Source organism: Engystomops pustulosus, chromosome 2 (genome assembly GCF_040894005.1).
Source record: "Engystomops pustulosus chromosome 2, aEngPut4.maternal, whole genome shotgun sequence".
NCBI classification, from domain to species: Eukaryota; Metazoa; Chordata; class Amphibia; order Anura; family Leptodactylidae; genus Engystomops; species Engystomops pustulosus.
Genome location: NC_092412.1, coordinates 95,506,080 through 95,521,884, shown reverse-complemented (window position 1 = coordinate 95,521,884; position 15,805 = coordinate 95,506,080). Strand labels below are relative to the sequence as shown.

The window sequence follows — 15,805 nt, the reverse complement described above, 5'->3', positions numbered from 1 at the left end:
TGGCCACAATATGTAGCCCATATACCACATTATGGCTACGAAAAAGGGAAACAAAGCCTGCATCGCTAAGACAAGCACTTAACAATTGAATTATTCCTGCATAAGCTTTTTCCACATAAGTATTTTGCATCTGTTTATAGACAATAATAAAGAGGGGATGGCAGAGGTTATTGTAGCCAGTGTGACATTGCCCTTGGCCAAGTTTTAATCAAACCCAGTCAATACGGTAATTTGTGCCTGAGTGAGATGTACACACAAAACAAACAAGCCATTATTTTTCTTTATGTTACAAGTGTATCAACAATGATGATTCACTTCCAGAAATATTGTATGACTGCCAATTTGTCTAATATTATCTAAGCTGGTGAAAATGGTAAATAATGTGAGTCACTTTTTTCATACAAATTATTAAGATATAATCACTATACATGGAGATCAAAATCTCAGTATTTTTTTATCAATATAGATTAATTTCAATCTAGAAATGGATAAAAATGGATGAAAAACTAGTCCCTCCTATCCCATAATTTGCAAGACTGGCACTCCAACATAATAAAGAGTTTATTTGACGTGACTGTCCCTTTATTTCACCTGTGTGCTGGTCACATCCCATGAACACAGGAGCACTATATAGAAATATGAAGCAAAGAGTCTCTGTCTGTTGACCAAACTGTGACAACATGGAACAGTTTCCATGGACTGAGCATGTTTGTGTGCAGGAAGCCTTATCATGTTTTCTTGCTGTCTATATTATTTCCCAGTACTGAATGCTCTCTATGCTGATCTTTTCCCTTTCATCTCTTGCCTTCACCTGCTGATGATTCTGCAGCTTACATACATTTGAAGATGTCTTCCTTGTTTCACCATTCATCAACTTATGCATCACCAATACCAAATGACCAATCCTCCTCCTGCATAACAGCTGTTTTTATTTTTTAATTCAGTATCTGTTACCCAATTCATTGATTTAATATTGATTTTGTGTTGTGTCTAATTGTGGTCTTTATCGCTTGGCCATTTAACCAACACATCTGTATAGTTATTTATGGTAGTGTTGTCCTAGGGCTGCAACACTCATTGCATGAAAAAAAAATCAGATGGTTTTGTTCCATGCATTACAGCTAATGAAAGTTTTAATGTGCCTCACTAGTTGCGAGCACTGCACATGGTGATCACATAAGTAACAGAGCTGCAAAATTTTTACAGTCATCGTGTGACAGTTGCAGATAACTATTTATTTTAGCTGTCTGAATATAGCACTATCCATTTACTTTGGAATTGGAAAACAGAATGTATACAATGAGAGATATGGACCGATATGGTTCCAATCTTGCAAACTGACAGCACCCTTGTGGTTGCTATGTCTAAGTGCTAAAACACATAGCTGTGATCAGTCTGTGAATCTCAGATCATGCAGAGGCTGAATTTCACGGACCAAACACACAGCCGAAGAACTGGACTCCATACACCATAGTAATATACAATGCAAGAAGCACCTTCTTCCTTGTGGAACAGCAAAATGTAATTATGATCAACTGTGACAGAGGGACTCCCTGCATCATATTTCACTACAATGCTCAGAGTCCTGTCCTCTGCCTTTGGTGCATTTATAAACCAAAACACATGCGTTTTTGCATGTTAGCATATGTTTGGTCGGTTTGAATCAGTTTTGGAAGTGTAAGCAGCCGTGTTAACATTCTCACAGCTACTTAAACTCCCCGAAATGAATAAAAACACAATTAATAAAACCCCTGCACCAGTTTTTTGTCTAACTATGAACGTTCTTTTCAGTGAAAACTGCTTACACATTTGTTTATGTACACATTTGTGAATTGTGTTGCACGCTCTATATTAAATGGGTGAAAGTACGGCACTCAGCAATCTCCATCAGCTCCATAGACATGAACGATTGTCTGCTCCACTCATCTCGTGGAGCAACGAGCGGTCTGATGGGGGTGGTACATTGGACCCCCGTTCTCGTGATCTTTGGATATAACCCAACTTGTTTTGTGGGAAAACCCCTTTAAAGGTGCACCGAAAAAAATTTGCTGCACTTTGTTGGAGCAGTACAGGGGTCGCCAGAATCTGGAAGAACGTGCGCCACAATTCATGAATCTGGCACACCCTGCACATTACACAGGCAAACTGCATCTAATGCAGTGTGCACTGTTTTTTATAAATGTGGGCCAACCACCCACATTTACTAGGGGCCATGTGAAAGTTTTCTTGCGGACTTTGCACTTTCTTTGAGGTGCAAACTACTTGCACATGTATTTAAGAAGTGCCTACACCACAGTTGTGTCTCACGCGACAGTTATGTGTCGCGGTTTCACTGTTCTTCATGTGACATAAATTTCTGCACTGAAATAGTTGATGAGGTTTTAGATAAATGTAAAGTTATGCACTTGGGTCATGGAAACAAAAAGTACAATTATGTTGTAAACAGACAATACCTGGTAAAACTGCAGCTGAAACAGACTTGGGGGTATTGGTAGATGGTAAACTTAATTTTAGTGACCAGAGCCAGACGGCTGCTGCTAAAGCAAATACAATTATGGGATGTATCAAGAGAGGAATAGATTCTCATGATAAGGAAATAGTTTTGTCCTTATACAAATCCCTGGTCAGGCCACACATGCAATACTGTGTACAGTTTTGGGCACCAGTGTATAAAAAGGACATAGTAGAGCTGGACTTGATGGACTTGTGTCTTTCACTAGTCTTATATACTATGATAAGGAAGCATAGATTCCTTTTTTGTTTGTAAAGGGAAGCGGTTGCTACAGGTCTCGCTCACAAATTCCAATGATGCCTTTATTTATATTATTGGTACCGCCATTTATTATATATGCAGTGAGTACGGGAAGTATTCAGACCCCTTTACATTTTTCACTCTTTGTTTCATTAATGTGCACTCTGAAATCATCTTGACAGAAAAAAATAAATGTAGATATTGTTGCTATTTTATCAAACAAGAAAAACTGAAATATCACATGGTCATAAGTATTCAGACCATTTGCTGTGACACTCTTATTTAAAGGGCTATTCCCATTTCCACAAGTAATTGGTATTGTTTAAATAATGAAAAGTTTATTTTATACAAATACCAATATACTTTCTTTACATTTTTCTAGATTTCTGTTTGCTGTCCTTCTATACAAACCTTCATTGTTTATTTCCAGTGGACAGAGATCTGACCATGGTCACAGAGGTGCACGGCTTGTTATATCACACAGCTCTGATTACTATCTAAGATGCTAACAAGCCGCGCTCCTGTGTGACCATGGTCACTGAAAACAAACATAGAAGTTTGTTTCCTAGAAAACTAGAGGAAAACTAGTTTTCTAGAAAACTGTGAGGAATTGATATAAAAAGTATATTTGAAAATGGTATCAATTTTCATCATACAAACAATAACATTTATTTGCCGGGAATACCCCTTTAACTCACATGTTTATGTCTATTTCCTTCTGATCCTCCTTGAGATCATTCTACTCTTTCATTGGAGTCCAGTTAAACTGATTGGACTTGATTAGGAAAGGCACACACCTCCCTACATAAGACCTCACAGTGCATGTCAGACTACATGAGAATCAGGCGGAACTGCCCAAGGAGCACAGGGACTGTGGCAAGGCACAGATTTGGCCAAGTTTATAAAAGAATTTCTGCAGCACTCCAGGTTCCTAAAAGGAAAGTGGCCTCCATAATCATTAAATTGAAGAAGTTTAAAATGATCACATCTCTTCCTTGACCTGGCTATCCAGCCAAACTTAGCAATTATGGGAGAAGAGTCTTGAGGAGAGAGGTAAACAAGAATCCCAAGATCACAGTGGTTGAGCTGCAGAGATGCAATAAGGAGATGGGAGAAAGTTGCACATAGTCAACTATAGAGTGTGCCAACAGAAGCCTCTCTCAGTGCAAGACATATGAAAGCCAAAAAACACTTGAAAAACTCCCATACAATGAGAAATAAGATTCTCTGATCAGATGAGATGAACTTTTTGGTGTTAATTCTAATCGGTATGTGTGGAGAAAATCAGGCACTCCTCATCACCTGCCAAATACAATTCCAACATTGAAACATGGTGGTGGCAGCACTGGGGGGTTTTCAGCTGCAGGGACAAGATGGCTGTTTGAACTTGAAGGAAAGATGAATGCAGACAATTACAGAGATATCCTGGATGAAAACCTCATCCAGAGTACTCTGGACCTCAGACTGGGCCGGTGGTTCACCTTCCGACTGTCAGGGTCGGAGGTGGTGGACCCACTGAAACACCATGAGCGATGACGTAAGCCGATGCCAGGGAGCATAGTCTAGGTGGCACCCAGTATTCACCAGAGCCCTCCGCAAAGCGGGTTGGACTTGCTGCAGCGGGATACCACCAGGTCATTCCACAGGCACCAAGGCGAAGTAAAAAAAATGGCAGGCGGAATCAGAGTCATAGTCAGGCAGGAGGTCAGGACAGGCAGCACAGGATGGGACAAAGCAATATAGCCAGCCCAATTAGTGGCGCTCGCGCATTAGGGGACGAGGACGGGTTCGCCGACCCGCAGAAGAAGTAGTCGCTGGAGCAAGGACTGATAGGTCTGTCTGCAGACCCCACGCTGCGCACCCCCACACGGAGGCACATGGGTGCACCTGCGACCCAAAACATAGGTTACAGAAGCATCCGTGACACCAACAAGACAATGACCCTAAGCACAAAGCTAAAATAACAAAGCAGTGGCTTCAGAACAACTCTGAGGCCATTCTAGAATGGCCCAGCCAGAGCCATGACCTTAACCCAATTGAGCATCTCTGGAGAGACTTACAAATGGCTTCCACCAACGTTCACCATCCTGAGGGAAGTGGAGAGGATCTGCAAGGAAGAATGCCACAGGATCCCCAAATCCAGGTGTAAAAATCTTGTAGCATCATTCCCAAGAAGACTCATGGCTGTACTAGCGTAAAAGCTGCTTCTATTCATTACTACACAGAGTACAGAGTCTGAATACTTTTGACTATGTGATGTTTCAGTTTTTCTAGTTTAATAAATTAGCAAAAAAATTCAGTTTTTTTCTGTCAAGATGAGGTGGAGAGTGTACATTAATGAGCAAAAAAAAGAACTTTTTTGATGTTACCAATTGGCTGCAATGAAACAAAAGTGTAAAATTTAAAGGGGGTCTGAATACTCCCCGTACACACTGTAGGTTTTCACAATCAGACCCACAATACCTAATATAGCCTAGTCTATATAACATATACTAATATACTACACATACGTGAGCTACACACTCCCTATAAGACAATTCGAAAAGTATGAAATAGATGTAATCAATAACCGGACAACAAGGCATATTACAAAGTATACAACACAGAACATAAAGTTCCCATATGTATATAGAGTAGATCAGGGTCAGGCAGTGGCTATGTATCATTGGGGAGATGTGACACAGAAGCCTCCTCCATTGCTTGTAGTGAGGATCTCCACCAGTAGGAGCCTGTGAGAAGCTTCACACTGACAAAGAGCACAGCTGTCATAGCCATCTCCTTCCCTGGAAGCATGGATGTCCCCTCCTCACAGCCCCTTCCATACACTACACAGAACACAATGTGCCCTGCCAGGACATGTACTGGTCCGGATACACACACATGCATTCCCCATTACATGGGCCTAGCAGCAGCTCGCAGCCTCTGTATACCAGAGACACATAATGAGTGTGACAATGACCCCCAGCATTCGGGCACCTCCTCCACCTCCAGCTGTCGGTCCCATAGCCCTTCTCCCCCTCAGGCTGGTTACCTTGTCTATGGTGCCCGGCAGTAGCCTCTCCAGCAGCCGGCATAGCACCACCCCGTCTTTCAGGGACGCCTGTAGGAAACCCTCCGGGTCGGAAATGGTCTTCTTGGGAGACTCCAGCACCCCGAGTGTTATGAGCCATGTAACGGTCTGCTCTGCCGAATTCATGGCTCTCTGAGGATACAGCCAGATATCAGGAGTAAGGGGGGCAGGGGCAGCCGACGCAGGGTCCCCCAAATACAGCCCCTTCCCCCCTATGAGAGGAGATCCGCCGCCGATTTGCCGTAGTTCACATTGAAGCCCGGGCTGCCGCCGCTGATCCCTCCTTTCCTGGGTAGATGCGGATGATGACGCCTCGATGCTGTAGAAAATGCAGCAGGTCCGCTCCCTCCTCTCCTCCCCCTCCTATTCCTGGCTCTCCCTCACTGCCCCCCTTTCTGTCATGGCTGGGCCCTGGCAGCCTCACACCCTGCACTGGCACTGCACTCACTGGATGGAGACACAGCTCATGCCAAAGCAACTTTCCTGGGTAGCTGCCAGCAGAAGAGCACAGCACCTGGGTGGAGGTCTATATCCGTGCCCTGACTGGCAGCAGTGTTTACTTATATGCTCCATCACATCTACTGCCATTACTAATCCTGCTAATAGTTATTTACACCTGATCCCTACAAATCATCTCATCAATTCTTGTATTGACTGCCTTTATTACTCATTCAGTATAAGGGCATTGATTTTGGCAAAAGCTTCACCAAGTCAGACCAGACCTATTAAACTGGCTGCGCCACTTTTCTGTTGTACTTGCTTGCACATGTATTTATGAAGTGTCTGCGCCAGTTTATTGGTGCGGCTGCACTGTGTCACAAAATTCTGCACATAAAGAGGTGTTCTGATGCCAAATGTGACACATTTATTAATGAGACTCAACAGAAATGTGGAGCACGACCATTAAACTGAAACTAAAAAATGAAAAACCTGGTGCACCAGATTATTGAAGGATGCACCAGATTGTTGAAGACTGTGTACCAGTTTTGAATGATCTGGTGCGCTCTGCACATTAGTGATGCAATCCGTACATAGTGCAGTTTGCATCACTATTGATAAATCTGATCCATAAATCCTTGCTCTTAGTTTCAAAAAAGTTTCATTGAATAAATGCAAAATAGTGCCTTACAATTGGTCATGGCAAAACATATACCCCTCGAGGGGGGAATTCATAGAAATGATTTTGGTGAGATACATAGCCAGCTACTGTATTAATCAAACAGAGAAAATATAGGAGGGGTAGAGCCACAGGAGAGGGTAAGTAACCTGAAAATGAAGTTAGTACAAGATCGGTATAGGTGATCACTAAAGGTGATAATGGTAACAGCCATGTGTTCCCATGAACCATGTGCATTGTACAAATGTCATTAGGGATCGAAGGTAGGTGAACCCTGCGGTGATCCATGGATTCCAAATGCCTGTAGGTCCTGGTTGCCTCTATCCTCTTGAACAACATCAGTCCGTTAATTCTAAAGGAAAAAATGGAAAATCCTTTGCCACCAGCTTAGTGGAAAATTATAAATCCTTTTATGAAAAAATGTATCCAAAAGGAGCCAATGAGGAAACTAAAATCCTGACAGCTTCAGGGTCCTCCTTCCCTTCTGCGCCTCTCTGTGCGCCCATAAAACAATTAATGGCCACATGTGGGGGGTCTCTGTACTTGGGAGAAACGGATTTTAAGATGGGTTTTTTCTTTTTATCGTTTGGAAATGTGTAAATTTCCAAAACGTAGTAAATGAACGTATTACTGTGAAAATATGCCAATTTCACCTCCATTTTGATTCAATTACTATGAAGATCTCAAGGGGTTAACCATCTTCCTAAAAACTGTTTCTGATAGCTCGAAACCCATAGGTCCGTCTCCCCCTGCTTTCTTTCCCTATGGTTGTACATCTATTTTTAACCATGCTTCAATTAATGAATTTATTTTTTAATTATCCCTATTTGAGTGCTGGAGAAACCTGTATCTTCATGTGTAATATAAAAATATATATTTTTAATTATTAGGTGCTTCACATGCAAAATAAAAGCAGTCTTGGGGTCTCCATTCTCCTGATTACTGTGGTCCTAAAGGTCAGACTCTTCTTCACTTGTTTGCTATCATGTGAATTGGAGATAAGTGTCTTTGGTAAGACAAATCCTTGAGGGTGTTTGGTTCCAGTTCTGTTTTGGCAGTTTGCTTTCGATGGGACTGGCAAACAGGGTTGCCATTCAGAGAAAATGCACTCTAAGTTGAGTGTATCCGTATATGGAGAGGTCAGGAGAATAAGCTGTCAGCCAATAGCTATTTATGTCTCGGGTCACAGGCGCACCAATGTGCCTTTCCGTGGCCCTGAATCCCGGCCGTGGCGTCGCTCGCCTCTCCCGGCTCCAGCGTCGTCTCCATTGGTCCAGCGCGTGCATCTCTGCCTCCTAGTGCTCGTGTGCCGGCTCCACAAAAAACTGCGTGCCACTTAAATTCCGCTCCCAGGAGTCGGCTTACGTCATCATCCCAATACCCCTGAATCCTGACACTCCAGGCAGATAAGTTATCAGGGGGAAGGGGGAGGTAGGCACATATCTGTTAGAACAGAGATGTAGCAGCACTGACATTGTAAAAGTCTGTCGGCCTTTGTCTGTCAGCCTTTGCCTGTCACACCTCTGTGCAATAGGCATCTCATCATCCCTGATCTGTCTCATCTCGTTCTAAGTGTCAGTGTGTTTGTAAAATGTCAGAAGCCAGATGAAAATGTATATACACCTATACCCTGATAATCTAACCACATTGTCACCCCATAGAACTACATGGATCATGATGTGTCTGCTTAGAGAGTCCCCGCCCAAATTCCTGGGATTTTGCACTGAGCAGCCTAGGGAGTGATAGGAGCTAAAACAGCAACACAACTGAGTCAAATTGTAAAGGAAGGGTTAAAATTATCTTGTAAACATCACTAGGGGATTCAGATTTGAGAATTTTGCCATTATATATGCCCACAGGAAGAAGCTCTGCAGGAAAAGGGGGAGTGGGGGTTACATCTTCTTAGGGTTCCCACGATTTGCAAGTCAGTCCGCAAACCATGATTGCAGTATTGGCCCTGCTGTTTATCGGGAAGTAACATATCTATGTGATGCAAGGAATACCGTCCCCAGCAGTGAGTACATTGAATACTGTACGGACTGATCACAGATAGAGTGAACCAACCCTTAATTGTCGTTGTTAGAATCATATCTCAAATCTTTTTCTTCCAGAGATCTCATCACTCCAGAGTAAAGAAGAAGTTTCTAACTTCTGAAAAGCCTTCAGTTCATTCCCCATCAAGGCTCCATGTGACATCATTGAAAATCAACCAGAAGAAATCAACAGCCGTCGGACCAGTACAAACAATAACCATAGTGTTTGGATAAACGATAACCAGTCCAGTTATTGCTGGGGGGGGGGGCCACATACCAAATCCATAGGGTTTTTATATAAAATAACCATGATGGGACTGTTTGGGATTATAAACTAAGGAATATTTTAGGCAACAGGAGACTGTTTTAGCTTCAGAAGTTTTAATGTAGCCAAGTGAGTTCAAGGCAAAGGGGCCCACTGAGGCTATGTCACCAGGGGCCTACTGAAACTTGGAGCCGACCCTGCTTGCAGATATAGCACTAAAGAGAGTGTTAGGAGACAAGGTTAGGTACAAAGTACATGTTCTACCTTTAGGATCAGTCCTGTAGCTGACCGTCTAGTCAGGGATTGAAGACAAACAGGGACAGATTCAGTACAGGATATTTATTACTATTTTTATAATCAGCAGAGGAGAATAGATCAATGTTAATATTGTATTTTCTGAGGTTCTGCTTTTTGACTGAATAAGGAAAGCAAGGGGGGAGCGAGAGTTCTCATATTGATTGATTTCAAAAGGGGGCATAAATTTGGATTTCAGAAAGGGATTCATTATGGGTGTGATGTTGCTACAGAAAAAGGGGATATAGGACAGGGGGAATTATAAGTAAGGGGTTACCGGAAAGAGGCATTATACTATGTGGGGGCAGATTCTTTTACCATCTTCAAAGCTGGGAGTTTTTTACATTTTTCAAATTTTATTGATAGCTTTTCTTAAAAATGAACCATCAATGTTTGATAGGAACCGTCCTGAAGCTGAGGGTCTAGTCAGGGAATAAAGAGCTGCAGGGACAGATTAGAGAATGGTCATATTTTACACACATGCTCTTCTTCAAATGATATCTCTGCAACAGTTTTGTATATCATTACAATTTTGCTAGGTTTTTTATGATGTAATGCTTATATTTATTCAAATACTTTAGCATTCCTGTTTTTAATTTATAAGTTGCAGACAGGTAATACAAATAATATGAAATAATACATGTATTGCTTCCCTACTAGCAGAATTAGCCATTCTAAACCAAACACACTTGGTTGGTTGGGCCCATTGTGTCCGGAACCAGTCTTGCCTTTTTGTGCCCTTTTTTTTCTAAAAATGAGCCTAAGGTGCTCCCCAATAAGAATAATACCTCTTGTGTCACCCTCTTCATCCTCATAGACTGTAAGCGCTTGCGAGCAGGGCCCTCACTCCTATTGTTCCATAGGAATGTTTGTACTCTGCAATGTAATATAATATTTGTATATGTCCCCTTTGATTTGTAAAGCGCTACGGAATTTGATGGCGCTATATAAATAAAGATTTTTTTTTATTATTATTATTATAAAACTGCGCACACGTGAGGATTGCCAATCGCCGTCTGGCACTACTGACTCTCTGAATTGGAAGGAAAAGGGGGGCAAGGAGCAAAACGAAGGTGTGCATAATTGTCATATCTTTCATTATATGAGGGTGATTTATTTTTTTCAAAAGATTCTTTTTTTTAAAGGTATTAAACTATAACAGAGGCTATATGAATTTGGTTTATCTGCAATGGTACTGACTCAAAGAATTAAGGTGATTTGTTATTTGGACCGCAGTGTGAAAGCCATAAAAACAAAGCTGGAATGTGTTTATTTTGTCAATTATACAGCATATGGAATTTTTACAAAACATTGCACAAGATATTGCATGGTGTCACCCGGAAATAATTTTTTTCCCACAGTTAAAAGCCCTCATAGAGAAAAAAAAAAATGGAGATGTCGTTTTTGGAAGGAGGAGGGTGAAAAACAAAAACGGAAAAGGGCAAAAGTTTTACAGGGTTTGCCAGATTAAGTCCAAATTAGTCTTTTTACAGTTGTTGTCCTAAACCAGACATATATTTTGTATAAAAATAGAAATGCAACTGTAAATACCAAAAGTAAACCTATTGTATCTTTATTTAGTCAACACTTTCAATGTATCCTTGATATCTTTACCTTGTACCCGTGCAACAGTCTAGATGTGGTAATCAGATAATGTATATACATATGGGATTAGCCAAACAAAATGTCATACTATGGTACAGTACATGTGACTGAAATGCAATGAAATGTCAAAATGTCAAGATTTATATAAAGCGCCCTCTGGTGGTGTTAAACACCAAGGCTTGTAGGGTGGATTCTAGTTTATCTATAAAAGCTAGACTGATACATATTTTTTTAATTTTTGGGTACAGAGTACTGCATTGTTCCAACATTCAGTAGCACTTAATCATTTATTTGTGTACATGACTGAAATATTATAACAATTATAGAGTATCAATGCTTTTAGCACGGTAGGAAGATCAAGCCGAGGTTGTCACCAGAACAGAATATTGGTTGAGAGTTGAGTTGGGATCAGAAACATATCAAATTATAACAGAAAAACAGACATTGTACATGTCACAAGGAACCTTAATGTTCAGGCACCTGTTACAACCGGACCTAGATCAGGATTTGCATTTTAGTACTGGGTATACAGGCCCTTTATTATTATTATTTATTTATGGAGCACCATTAATTCCATGGTACTATACATGTGCACTGTATGTGTGTGTATATGCTCTATATGTGTGCACATAAGTGTATAAATGTGGGATTGTAACTCGCATATGTGAGGGTACAAATGTGAATATTTTTTAAGCAGCAAGGGGTGGGGACATTCAGATGCCTTCTATGGGGCCTGCCTCTATCTCTGATGGTGGAGATGGAAGAATAAGATCAGGGGGGGGGGAAGTGATTGGTATTGCCACATGTAGCATTTTGAAAGGTAATGGATTATTACAGAATGCACTGTAAGACCAAGGTCTAATAAGACAACTAGTCTTCAATTTCTACACCCAAGACATATTAGTGATTGCTGCTATGTTTGAAAAACAGGGTGGAGTGACGGAGAAGGGATTAGAGAACCAGTGCCAGAGTCAGTTATGTTACGTCTTTGCCTGTATCGTCTTCTGTCCGCGGTATGCGGCTTAGAAGGCGTTGAGGTTGTTCAGTGTTCCTGTGTGTGAACTGGGACTGAGATTGCTGCAGGGTTGATTGTTGCACCACACCCGCTTCCCTGCAGTCTAGCAACAGTTAGCCTGCTGTGAATGACAGATCTCTCCTCCAGTCACCTTGAGGGGAGGTTCCCCAGTCACCTATATTACTTCCCAGCACAGGTTCCCCAGCGCTGGTAATACTCGTATTTTCAGCTCCCCAGTCCTTTCAGCGTTTTGTTCTTATATTGACTTCTCTGGCATTCTGACTTTGGCTTTCGTTACTTACCTCGGCTTTCGCTTTCTGATTCTGCTTATATATTGCTCTCTCCGTTGTGACACGGTTTACCTGACTTCGCTACCTGTGTGTATTGTTTGTTTGTCGTGTTCTTTGTCTGCACTGTGGCCTAGGAAGGGATCGTCTTCGTGGTTGTCCCGTATCAATAGGATACCGGAGGCAAGTAGGTAGGTGACAGCATTGGGGGGCTCAGACTTAGGGCTCACTGTCTGGTTTGTTGCCCCTGTATCCCCGAGCCATCATTACATTATTACCAGCCATTTAAAAATCCTTAGTTTGCTAAGTCTTCCGGACCCGCCAGGATGAGCTCCGCCCCGGATCTTGTGCATCGCATGGAAGGCCTAGCAGGCATTGTGGCTGATCTGGCTAACCAGGTCCATGTTCTAACTCAGTTTAGAGCAGAGACCCCTGCCATGTCTCCTGCTGCTCCGCAACCTCCACTCCCCAGTATTAACAAGGTAAAAATGTTACTCCCGGATCGATTCTCAGCTGATAGAGAGAAATTTGAGACTTTCAGGGAATCCTGTTTGCTTTATTTTCGGGTTAACCCGTTATACTCCCAAACTCAAATGGTAGGGGTGGTTATTTCCTTACTCCAGGGGGATCCCCAGGCATGGGCCCTGAAACTACCTCCAGCCGCAGAGGAGTGGTCCTCTTTGGAACGCTTTTTTCAATCCTTGGGGGCCATATACTCAGAACCCGATCATGTTGGGCTTGCGGAGTCCAGTTTGCTGTCTCTTTCGCAGGGTACCCGCTCTGCGGAGGAATACTGCATGGAGTTCCGCAAACACTGCGTAACCTTGAACTGGTGTGAACCGTCCTTGAAAGCCCTCTTCAGAAAAGGCCTGTCAGAACCTGTAAAGGATGCCTGGATTGGTCATCCTGATCCAAACTCACTGGAGCAAACCATGGCCTTAGCAGTCCGCATTGATCGTCGCCTATGGGACAGACGAAAAGATAGAGTAGATGTGAGTCACTCCTCCGGGTCACCTTTACTTTCTCCTAAAAACTCTGTCTCTCCTATTTCTGAACAAGAACCTATGCAGTTGGGCACGGCGAGAGCCAAAACCCGGAAAGAGCATCGCCAGAAGAATCGTCTTTGCTTTTACTGCGGTGAATCTGGACACTTCCTGAGAGGCTGCCCTACCAGACCCAGGCCACAGGCGGAAAACTTCAGCGCCTGAGTGGTAATCGGGAGTGTCACTCAGGCGCACAGGTATCTTCCGACTCTGTATCTAAAATTTTGTTGCCAGTGTCTCTGTTTGCTAAAAATAAGTCTATATCTGGACAAGCTATGGTTGATTCTGGATCTGTTGCTAATTTTATTGACTCTGCTTTTGTTTCAGCCCTAGGGCTGGAGTTGGTTAACCAGAATCCTCCTGTCCTGGTTGTGGGGGCAGATTCTACCCCTTTAAGGGGGGGTAGAGTTTGTTTCAGAACTCCACAGATAACCATGCAGGTTGGTGCTATCCACACCGAACGGGTAGTGTTTTTTGTTTTAAAAAACTTGTCCGCTGATGTCATTTTGGGGTTTCCATGGTTATCTGTACACAATCCTGTATTTAATTGGACCACTGGCGAACTGGTTAAATGGGATCCGCTGTGTTCCTCCCATTGTAATACGCTGTTCCTCTCTGAATGTCAGTCAGAGGAAGAAACTCTGCCTGAATTTATCTCTGATTTCTCTGATGTTTTTGATAAAAAGACTGCCGAGTCCCTGCCTCCACATAGGCCTTATGACTGTGGGATCGATCTCATTCCCGGGTCTAAATATCCCAAGGGAAGGATTTTTAATTTGTCTTCCCCAGAACGAGAGGCTATGCGAGAGTATATACAAGAGAGCCTTCAAAAGGGTCATATACGACCCTCGAATTCCCCTATGGGGGCTGGTTTTTTCTTTGTTGGGAAAAAAGATGGTGGACTTAGACCCTGTATTGATTACCGTGAACTGAATAACATCACTGTCAAAAACCAATACCCACTTCCTCTTATCCCTGATTTGCTTAACCAGGTGGTGGGTGCCCGCTGGTTCTCCAAAATTGACCTCCGTGGGGCCTACAACCTGATTCTCATCAAAAGGGGGGACGAGTGGAAAACTGCTTTTAATACCCCCGAGGGACACTTTGAATATTGTGTGATGCCCTTCGGGTTGTGTAATGCACCAGCAGTATTTCAAGAATTTGTGAATGATATTTTTCGTGATATCCTGGGTCAATATGTGGTAGTCTATCTGGATGATATTCTGATTTTTTCCCCTGACTGGTCAACCCATATCCGACAGATCAGGGATGTTCTCTCTAGATTACGTAAGAATTCCTTATGTGCTAAGTTGTCTAAATGTCTGTTTGGGGTCCAAAAGATTACTTTTTTGGGTTATATCATCACCCCTAAATCTTTTTGTATGGATCCACTCAAGGTCACGGCTATCGAGAAATGGGAACATCCCAACACTCTTAAAGCCCTTCAGCGGTTTTTAGGGTTTGCCAACTATTACCGCAAATTTATTAAGAATTTTTCTGTTGTGGCTAAGCCGTTGACGGATCTCACTAAAAAGGGTGCTGATCTGACCAATTGGACTCCAGAGGCAGAACAAGCATTTGCACAGCTTAAAAGATGTTTTGTAACCGCGCCAGTTTTGACTCAACCTGATTTGAATCACCCTTTTGTAGTTGAAGTTGATGCATCCGAAGTAGGGGTGGGAGCAGTGTTATCTCAGGGATCAAAGTCTCTCACTAACCTAAAACCTGTAGCTTTCTTCTCCAGGAAGTTCTCCTCTGCCGAACATAATTATGATGTGGGTAACAGAGAGCTTTTGGCCATAAAATGGGCATTCGAGGAATGGAGACACTTCCTAGAAGGAGCTAAACATCCCATAACTGTGATTACTGACCATAAGAACCTGTTATACTTAGATAATGCTAAACGACTGTCCCCCAGACAAGCTCGCTGGGCACTCTTCTTTACTCGTTTTAATTTTGTTGTTACTTACCGTCCAGGCACTAAGAATATCAAAGCAGATGCTCTATCACGTAGCTTTGGTAACGACAATACCCCAGAGGTTGTCCCAGATAAGATTCTATTGCCGGGTATTGTGTTATCTGCTATTGACCATGACCTCGCCACCGCTATCTCGAACTCTCAAGATCTTGCGCCTAGTAATCTTCCTATGGGTAAATTGTTTGTGCCACATAATCTTCGTCTCCGGGTCTTGGAGGAGATCCATTGTTCTGTGCTCGCCGGACATCCTGGTATTGCCGGCACTAAGTATCTCTTAGAAAGGTTGTACTGGTGGCCCTCGTGGTCACGTGACGTTCAGGAGTTCGTAGCAGCATGTGATATATGT

The 15,805-nt window shown here is 42.6% G+C and overlaps 1 protein-coding gene across 4 annotated transcripts in view; it reads right to left on the bottom strand.

Moving 5' to 3' along the window:
• The window catches only part of ARHGEF7 (Rho guanine nucleotide exchange factor 7), an 87,474-nt gene extending 81,288 nt beyond the window's left edge, over positions 1–6,186 (bottom strand). Inside the window, exon 1 of one of the 4 annotated variants that reach the window (XM_072135576.1) lies at positions 5,784–6,186. In XM_072135576.1, the coding sequence (XP_071991677.1) occupies positions 5,784–5,948 (165 nt within the window). In that variant the 5' untranslated portion in view covers positions 5,949–6,186. The remainder of the gene's footprint in view (positions 1–5,783) is intronic. The other 3 variants (XM_072135577.1, XM_072135579.1, XM_072135580.1) reach the window with 3 other exon arrangements.
• Positions 6,187–15,805: the final 9,619 nt, after the last annotated feature.